General features: G+C 40.7%; 1 protein-coding gene across 1 annotated transcript in view; it reads left to right on the top strand.

Annotated features, from left to right (window-relative positions):
- Window positions 1-7,788, top strand: part of CCDC80 (coiled-coil domain containing 80) — a 35,301-nt gene extending 27,513 nt beyond the window's left edge. Inside the window, exons 6-8 of the mRNA XM_008706587.2 lie at window positions 3,610-3,713; window positions 6,204-6,284; window positions 7,285-7,788. Of these exons, the coding sequence (XP_008704809.2) occupies window positions 3,610-3,713; window positions 6,204-6,284; window positions 7,285-7,631 (532 nt within the window). The 3' untranslated portion in view covers window positions 7,632-7,788. The remainder of the gene's footprint in view (window positions 1-3,609; window positions 3,714-6,203; window positions 6,285-7,284) is intronic.
- Window positions 7,789-9,402: the final 1,614 nt, after the last annotated feature.

The raw sequence follows: 9,402 nt of genomic DNA, 5'->3' as shown, positions 1-9,402 counted from the left end.
CTGAACCAGCCCTGTAAACTCAGGTTGCCCATCCTCGACAGCAGACAGTTACCACCCAGCTCTTTGTTGTATTTATAGCCACGGATTTGGGCCAGCCCTGAGACCAACAGCTACAGACATTCTGAGAGATTTCTCTTACCATCCCCAGGCAGGCTGTCTTTTTATAATTACTGTGTCATGGGTTTCAAACCTTGACAGGGAAGGCTTGACATGATCTCAATTTCGATCACACACAAAAGTTGCAGCGCTCATTCCTGTTGATCACTGATCCGAATTCGGCATATCTTTAAGACTTGTATGCACATTTTTCATCTAAAGCCGTTTGTTCTGGACAGGGCACGATGATATATAAATGTATTTTCCTTCGGTCATCAGAGCCTTACGGGCTTTAATATTCAGTACTATGTCAGGAACAGGCACCTGCTGTAGCTCCTCAGGATGGAGAGGATTATAATTCGGACGTCCTAGACTTGTGCATGATTTGTGGTCACAACTCATGAAATCACCGTGCTGATAGTTATCATTGATCTTAAAAGTTCAGGTGGGATCGTGTATTACCTAAAGGCATGAGTAAGACAGCCCTGAGTTAGATTCCTGGTTTTTCCACGTATTCGTTGTGTGACCTTGGGCCGATGACTTAACTTCTCCGGGTTTTGGTTTTCTCATTTGCAAAATGCGGATAATAAGTGTATCTATTCTTAAGATTGTTGTGAAAGATAAATTCAGTACTAGAGGTAATGATGAGGGGTGGGGCGCCTGGGTGGCTCAGTCCATTAAGCTCCTGCCTTCAGCTCAGGTCATGATATTAGGGCCCTGGGATAGAGCCCCTCGTCTGATCCCCTGCTCGGCAGGGAGCCTGCTTCTCCCTCTCCCTCTGCCATTCCCCCCACTTGTGCTCTCTGGCTCTCTTACCTCTCTGTCAAATGAGTAAGTAAAATCTTTTAAAAAATAAAATAAAATAAAATAAAAATTAAGGTAACGAGGGCCCACAGCCTAGTACAAAGTGAGTGATCAACGAACACTGGCTATTAGTAGTATTAGTACCAGTTTTTCAGCTCCTAGTTAGAGAGCTTTGTCATGAAGGGAGAGGTAGGAAGAGATTTAGTAAACACCTCAGGATTGAAACCCAGGCAAAGAGAACTGAAAAAAGATTTTTTTAAAAATAGCAGTTCTATAAATAAATAAGTATCCAATCAGAATTTTCCTTCAAATTTGCTGAGTTGTTGGTGAGTCTATACAGCCTGGTTTCAGCTGACCAGACTCTGAAGCCAGTCTGGTCTTCAGTGACACGCATCTGGTTCAGGCTATAATTACGTTCCTCTGAGACAGAAGCCCCAAAGAGTGGGCAAATGCACACTAATTTGGGAATGCCAATTAGAGAAGCAAACACACACACACAGCTCATAGAATTTTTATTTACTGATACGTTAAAGTGACAGGAGAACAATTTGTCCAAAACAAGGATCTGGGCCACACTGACATCTCTTGCTAGCCCTATGCAAGTGATTTCCTTCGGTGTCGCCAGCTGGAGCCTTGTATCTTAATGTAAAGGTCCGTGGGAGAAAGAATCATCACTTAGGGGAAATGACCTTTGCCTGGCTGTGTCTGCGACAGGGAGTCTCAGATCCTGTCCCTGTCCAATCAGGACAGCATTCAGTGGTGCACGCAGGTAAACAAGCCAAAATATACCTCACCCAAAATAGCTCCTTCGAGGATACCCTACGGCTCTGTGTGAGGCCAGGAAGGCTGGCCTGGTTTGGATGCTGGCTGAGGGGCCAGTGCTGGGCTGGCATGCCTCCTAAGGAAGCAGGGAGGGTACAGGAGACCGTGTCTGTGATCCGACGGCAGTCACTGTTCCCTTTCCCAGGAGATCTTGGACAGTCTCAGATGCTCCTCTCCCCTCCTCCATGCCAAACCCCTTCATCTCCCTATCCCCAGTGGAGATTTTAGTTTTTCTTTCCCCTTGAAGAGAAAGAAGCAGAGGAAGCGAATGTAATGTCATAGCAAGCAGCTCTTGGCGAGCCTTGCTACAGGCATCCATTCAGAGGTCGTATTTCATCAGACTATCATTTTCTCTCATTCACCCAAACCACTATTCCCCCAGGAGGCCATTTTCTTTGGGGTTGAAAATGCTCATGTTCACTGTGAGGCTAGAATGGGCACAGGGAGAGAAGTCATGAATAAAATCAACTAGCTTCCAGCTCAGCGAGTGTACTAACACCCCACAGTTGTCTGCACGGAAGGCAGGAAGCAAAACCCCGCCTCCAGCGAAAGTGGAAGTGGAGACAACTCCATGCTGTTAGCCCTTGGTTGCATACCTTCTCTCCTTCTTATCTCCTGAGGGACTCGACTGTGTCGGCCACGCCTCAGGATCTCTGAGGGTGATAGACGAGGGAGACCATTGTCCTGGGAGTCAGAGAAACTCGATTTTTGGTACCACCTCTTCGATTTGCTAGTTAGGCAAATTACTTCTCTTCTCTAAGCCCCACTTTTTCATCTGTCAGATGAATAGGCTGTGCCTACCCTGACCTCTAATGTCCGTGTAGATGAACGTGGGCTACGAAACGCTACACAAACATAAGGACTGGATCCCTTATTGTACGGCAGCATAATAGATGGATGCCCAAGGGCTATCGACAGAAAGTTCTACATCTAGAAGCCCGCAGATAGGGCCACCATCTATATCTACACCAGCACACGGACAACTTACACTGATGGGTTTTCCTTTAATTCTTAGGTGCTATCACCTCTTTGAAGTAGATGCTATTTTCAGTTCTAAAGATAAGGAAAAACTGAGACTTAGATGAACTCAGCGACATGCCCAAGGAACCCAAAAAGTTAGCAGTGACAAAACATGAACTCAGGTTATAAGACGAAAGCCCTTTCTGCTACCCTATGGTGTTGGAGCAGAAACAGGTTGACCACAGATGCTGCAGTCCTAGGCTCTAGGTGCAGCCCCATCACAGGAGGACTCTATAATGTTGGTTCTTACTAATGATGGTAGGCTACCTTTTAGAACTTACATTTGCCTCTGAAGAATCACCAGCTATCGAGAAAGACCCCTAGGGCTTAGTTTTTCCAGGAATCCTTCTTGACCCTTTGAACAACTTCCCCATTTTCCTTCCTGTCACTGTCACCCTGTCACTGTCACCCACTTTAAATTTAGTTCTCTTTTTCTACTCTGTTTCCTGTCCATACATTCGATTCTTAACCCCCTCGATGCCCTAGTGAACTCTTAAGAACTTGAGTTTTCTTCAGTTCCCTTCTGGTTCCTTATTTCTGTGGCTACAATATAACATACCATTTTGGCCAGTCTTCGTGGTGTCTGAGAGCTTTGTGTCTCCCCAGGTGACCCCACTGGTCGTGGGGGCCAGACTCATGCGTGATGCTTCATGCAAATGCCACAGTAGGCAGACCGTGGAGTTATAACAGAAAAAGTGCAAGAAATGTGGAAATGCAGCTTCATGGCTTTGAGGAACTATGAGATATTTCTAAGGGCCAGTGTTTTTTATTCTGGGCACAGGCAAACCCGACAGCCAAAGGGACTCCGATTTTGTACACTAGCCTCTATTGTTTGAAGCAGTAATCACAGCCTTCTGCTTGTTCCAGGTTCCGATGGAGAAGGCGGTTGCTGGTGATCTCTGCCCCTAATGATGAAGACTGGGCCTATTCACAGCAGCTCTCGGCCCTCAGTGGCCAGGCCTGCAATTTTGGTGAGTGGGAAGCCTCGTCATCCCTGTTTTCCCATTCCACGCTCTTGCTGGTCAATTCTAAAATGGAACAGAGAAGCTTAGATCATCCAAATACTCCTCGGTCCAGACTGGAGATTCCCAGACACTTACTCAGTTGTATTGAGTATAAAGTTGCTTTCAGACTGGAACCTTAGTCAACTGGAGGGTTTTTTTGTTTTTCTTTCTTTTTTTATTTTGTTTTGTTTTGGGTTTTTTTGGTTTTTTTTTTTTTCAATATTCTCCCCTCTGGAGTTCTTCACTGAAGTGTTTGAAAATACCTACTGTTTTGCTTTCAGTGATCTGTATTATGTGCCTTCCTGTTTGTTTGTTTGTTTGTTTGTTTGTTTTAACTTGTCTCAACAACGGAAAACCCAGGTATCATCATTTACTTAGATAATACTTAGCTACAAACACTGGGTCCTTCTCCATAGATTAAATGTCTTTTGTAAAACAGGAATGGCTTTGAGAATTAATATATTAATGGAAGCATACTGTACTATATTGCGCTTCCCTTAAAAAGGATTTTGATCTGTAATTGGACACCAAAGACAACAAGATCTGTTAAACAGAGTCTTATTTTTAGGACAAGTAGTTCAAAGAGAAACATAGTTTATTATTTATTTTTTGTAGTGAACTGTTCAGTGTTTTGAAAACTAACATTTGCTTTCTTTACCAAAATTATTATGCTAGTGGCCTAAAGTATCATTTTGAATAGGGACACATAGAAAGGAAAATGCATAGTACGTAGAAACTTATTACTAAGTTCAATGGTGAATCAAGAGACTGTTTCAAAAGTGGAATTCACAACTGAAATCTCATTTAAAATGCAGTTCTACAGAGGAAGAATTTTGACAGTCATGGGGGAGGGGGAAAGTAGCTAGAAGCCACAGATTTTAAAAATTCCATTCCTAACTGGAACACAGATGAATCAGCATTATTCTGATACTTCTACTAGGAAGAAGAATCATTTATTAGTTATAAAACTGTGTTTGATTTATAAAAAGATGAGGGTATAAGTTTTGTAAAGCATTAACAGAACCTGGGGCTTTACTATGACCCAGTATCTGTAAAATATAAATACATTTCAGTTTTAAGAAATAATAACTCAAAAGCAGGCAGAAAACAAGCTCATAAGAGTAAGAACAACTAGAAAATTCATGAGTTTTTATGTATAGTCCTCAAAGTCATGTATAGTTATCAAAGTCAATAAGACTTTATATCAATATATAAGGGTTTTTTTGTATTTTTAAGCATATTTTAAATTATTTGTAGCCACCAATGTTGCTAAATAAGACAGAAGTTCATAGAGCAGTTAATGGCCCTTCACAGTAAGAATATAAATAAAATCATGGCTTGTTAATTTTCTAAAGGCAGCTTTGGAACAGTTATTAGGTGGTGTTTCGTTTAATCTCTGCACACAGAGCCTAAATCACACTAGTGCAAGCAGACCCTTTTGTAATATACAGGAAATGTAAACAAGTCCTACTTTCCGGGAATAATTAAATTCATGATCTTTCCTTTTGAAAACATGACTCAACAACATGGAGAACAGAATGCTTCACTTCTCTGGGAGAAGAGCAAAGACCACAAACTTTCTTTTTTTTTGGAATAGCCTTTTGCTTGGATTTTAGCCCCTCCTTAAAACAGCCCCTGCCATGGCAACTGTCAGTCTTCTCCTCTGAACAATAAACTCCATCGATATTTGTATCATTAGTCCCAAGCTATGACCCTGCATGGGTTGGCATTTTGTCAAACACCATGAAATCTTGATATGATGAACTGACAGCCCCCTTGTCCTCCAGTGTTTTTTCTCCTGAATCCCTTCGTGTGCACTTCATCCTCAAAAGAATTCCAACAAGCCACCAAGGCATGACCTTCTCTCCTTTCCTGAAATTTTAGCTGAGGGTGGGAAGCCCGCTGTGCTGGCTTAAGTGCTTCTCCTTGGAATCCTCGAAATAAGTGATAAGAACCTGTCCTTTAAGCTGACAAACTTTTGTGCAAGAAAGCCGGAACTATCCCTGTAACAATCACACCCCGTGGGTTCTGCTGTCTTTTCTCTGAGAGACAGTTGAATTATCCACGTAAGCCGTTGCAACCCCAGGCATGACTTTTTTTCAGCACACGAATCAGCACAGATCATCCCAGATATTTTAATGTTCTGATGGCTTCATTTGTGTTTTGTTATTTAATAGAACCACAGTTTAAGAGCAAATTCTTCTATTTCCATCTACAAACAAAACAAAACAAAACAAAACCGCATCTGACCCTGTTGTTATCCTAAATCTACAATTGGTCTTTTTCAAGGTTTTAAAAGTATTTAATTACTCTTTTTGTAGAAAAAAAAATGGATTATTTTGCCTAATCAGGTTATGTTCTATATTCTTTTTAATGTAGAGATTTATAATTGTCAGATATCAGCCTTTGGAGGTAAAAGATGATTTACCAATTTTATGGTTTTCTTTTTTCTTTCAGGTCTGCGCCACATAACCATTCTGAAACTTTTAGGGGTCGGAGAGGAAGTTGGGGGAGTTTTAGAACTGTTCCCAATTAATGGTAAAGCGCTGTTATTTTAAAACAGTATGAACTATTGTTAAGTTCAATTAAATTATATTAAACTGTTTGCAAGCAGTGGGTGTACCTCTAAGGTGAACACAGTCACTGAATTCACCCCACCTGTGTGTGTGTTCACGCACAAGCAGGAAATAGAGTGTGATCACTAATATCGTTGTCAATATAAATCATTCATAAGTGACAATAAAAGTAAAAGCGTACGTTTTCTAAACCAGAATAATGCTTTTGGTCTGCATAGGACTTTATGACTTACAAAGCATTTTTATCTGTGCCATCTCATGTAATTCCCACAATAATTTTATGAAGCACATGGGTCATATCTTACTGATTTCCTTTTAATACATGACGGTCAATACCGAAAGGCTCAGGGAAGCTGAAAAAAGGTGACTAGTGATTCAAGTTTTCAGAAAGCAAATCAGTTCTTCCTTGCAAAACCAAGATCTTCACAGGAGATAATGTGCATGAACTCCGGGGCAGAGAAAGCGTCAGCACCCTCCCCCTTCCCCTTCTCCTTTTCACTGACCCTAATAGTTTAAATACATGTATCCACATCTTACGTAATTGGTGTTTTTCCTCTTTGAAAATGAAATAAGTTTTTTGTTATACAAAAAAGTACCAAAAGGAAAGCCGTTAACTAAGCTAATTGGAAATAAACTTAGAAATATAAAAAATATAATCTTTGTTCGTGACAAACTTGAAAGAAGTTGATCTTGCCAGAATTAGATTAAAGGACTGGTTTTATGTTTTATAACATTCCTGTTAAAAAGACATCACATGTACCAAAGTTTGACGCTAATGGTGTTGGAAAACATCAGGGACATTTAATTTCTAGTGGAAAAACCCAGCAACCTTCTTTAATTGGATTTTGAACCAAAGGACTCATGGGTCCTTTCTCTGTTCTCATAGTGATTTCTTCTCATTTCGATGTTTGCTTGAGGACTGACTCTTCATTACACTAACAACTTTTCTACACCTGTTCTAGGGAGTTCTGTTGTGGAGAGAGAAGACATACCAGCCCATTTGGTGAAAGACATCCGGAACTATTTTCAAGTGAGCCCGGAGTACTTCTCCATGCTTCTAGTTGGAAAAGATGGAAATGTCAAATCCTGGTATCCTTCCCCAATGTGGTCCATGGTGATTGTGTATGATTTAATTGATTCGATGCAACTCCGGAGACAGGAAATGGCCATTCAGCAGTCACTGGGGATGCGCTGCCCGGAAGATGAGTACGCAGGCTACGGTTACCATGGCTACCACCAAGGGTACCAAGATGGTTATCAGGATGACTACCGTCACCATGAGAGTTACCACCATGGATACCCTTACTGAACAGAAATACGTAACCTTAGCCCCAGCCAGTTTCCCCTGCAGCTGTTAAAGCCACAAGCGGCCAGCTATGGAAAGGAGTTTTTCCACACCGCCTACATTCCCTGCCTTTTTCTTTCTGTGTTCTTCCAAAATTAAATAAATAGCAAACTTTTGCCAACTCTTGAGTTGTTATTGAAACCTTAAACCATAAAGATGTTTAAAGGAATCGTTTGTTTCTCTAACTGGAGGGGATCTGGTGCTGAATGGATATTTCCCTCTTCTTCTATGATAGACATTATTTGGAATACAAAATTTTATATAAAAATGTTTATACCTCTCATTTACATTTTAAAAAGTATTCACTGGTAAGTAAAACTATGATTGCTGAAGAAAATTAAACATCACAGCACAGATGTTCTCAGAAAACATCTGAGCACATGTAACAGAGGAAACAGCTTCTTAACACTTTCAGAAATGTCAGTCTAAAAATGATTGAGATGGCTCTGCTTTACATTGTGAGTTTCTTTCATAAAGCTTGATACCACAGGAGTCCAACGATATTGGCCACCACAGCCAGGAAAAGCACCAAACCCTGCTTTGCTATCATAGCCATTTCCTGCCCTGTTTCTCTTATCTTGTTGTCTTTTCGGAGATAGATCAGAGGGCCAGGAAAAGGAATCCCTGAATCATCACCAGAGTCTGGTACTGCAGCCAGAGGAGATACTTCCGGGGTTTTAGGGGTGCCGTGGAATTCCTGGCACAGAAGACCTTGACCCCTCACACTTGACACCCCTGTACTTACTCGTTAATGGACCTATTACCCTACTGGCATTTTATATAAGAAAATTACAAAGAAGGAGATTATATGCAAGGGTTCTTTTTGTTTTAAAAGGTAAATGTTATTGAGTTACAATGGACAGAAGTGTAGCTGGAGTGCAAAATGCAATCTTTATCTTTGAAAAAGAGCATTTATTTTTTAGATATGATAATTCAAACTAAATATGCTCCCTCCCTCCCTCCCTCCCTCTTTCCCTTCCTTCTTTCCTACTTTCCTTTTTTTCTACAAACAAAAACCAAGTAATATTAACAACTAATATTTGTGAACTTGCCCTGAGGGAGTTAGTCTGATTCCCAGGCATTTAGCACCCTAAGAGTGCCAGCCTCTATCAATAATGGGGATGCTTATCTTTTTGCACCTCTTATTAAGAATTAATTCTCCAAATCATCTTGGTATTGGTTATTAACTCTAATGAGCATAGATATTAATAACTGCATTCAAGCCACATGTGAATATTAGCTATTAACTTATCTGTGGCTATTTGCACAAATTTGCCTTTACATCTTCTGGACTTTTTTATACATAATTATATCGTAAAAGTGGAATTTGTAGCTCAATAAACTTGAGAAGTCACTTATTTTGCTCTTCATTCTCCATGAAGACCATTCATTCTTACCTATTTTATAGGCAACTGAGGTCCAGACAGTTCAAGCGACTTTGGAACACAGTTCTCTTATTGTGTAAATTGTGGTTCTGCCCCCCCCCCCATGGTGAAGAGCTTTCCTCCTCTCACCTTTTAGAACAGTCTATACCAGCTGCTCAAAGGGTGCAGGTGGGAGAACCAGGATGATGTAATTACTCTTAAATATTTGCCAAGATGATGGATAGCTTAAAATCGCCAATAAAAAATGGGTTTCTTTACCATCGCTTCTGAAATTACGTAGGGACAATTTCTAAGTAAGGGGCCCAAAGAGTCTCGATTTTGGGAAGTATAATAACGAGGGAATTTCATCT

Source organism: Ursus maritimus, unplaced genomic scaffold (genome assembly GCF_017311325.1).
Source record: "Ursus maritimus isolate PB19 unplaced genomic scaffold, ASM1731132v1 scaffold_4, whole genome shotgun sequence".
Lineage (NCBI taxonomy): Eukaryota > Metazoa > Chordata > Mammalia > Carnivora > Ursidae > Ursus > Ursus maritimus.
The sequence above is the reverse complement of the archived record's forward strand: the minus strand, read 5'-3'. Positions and strand labels throughout refer to the sequence as shown.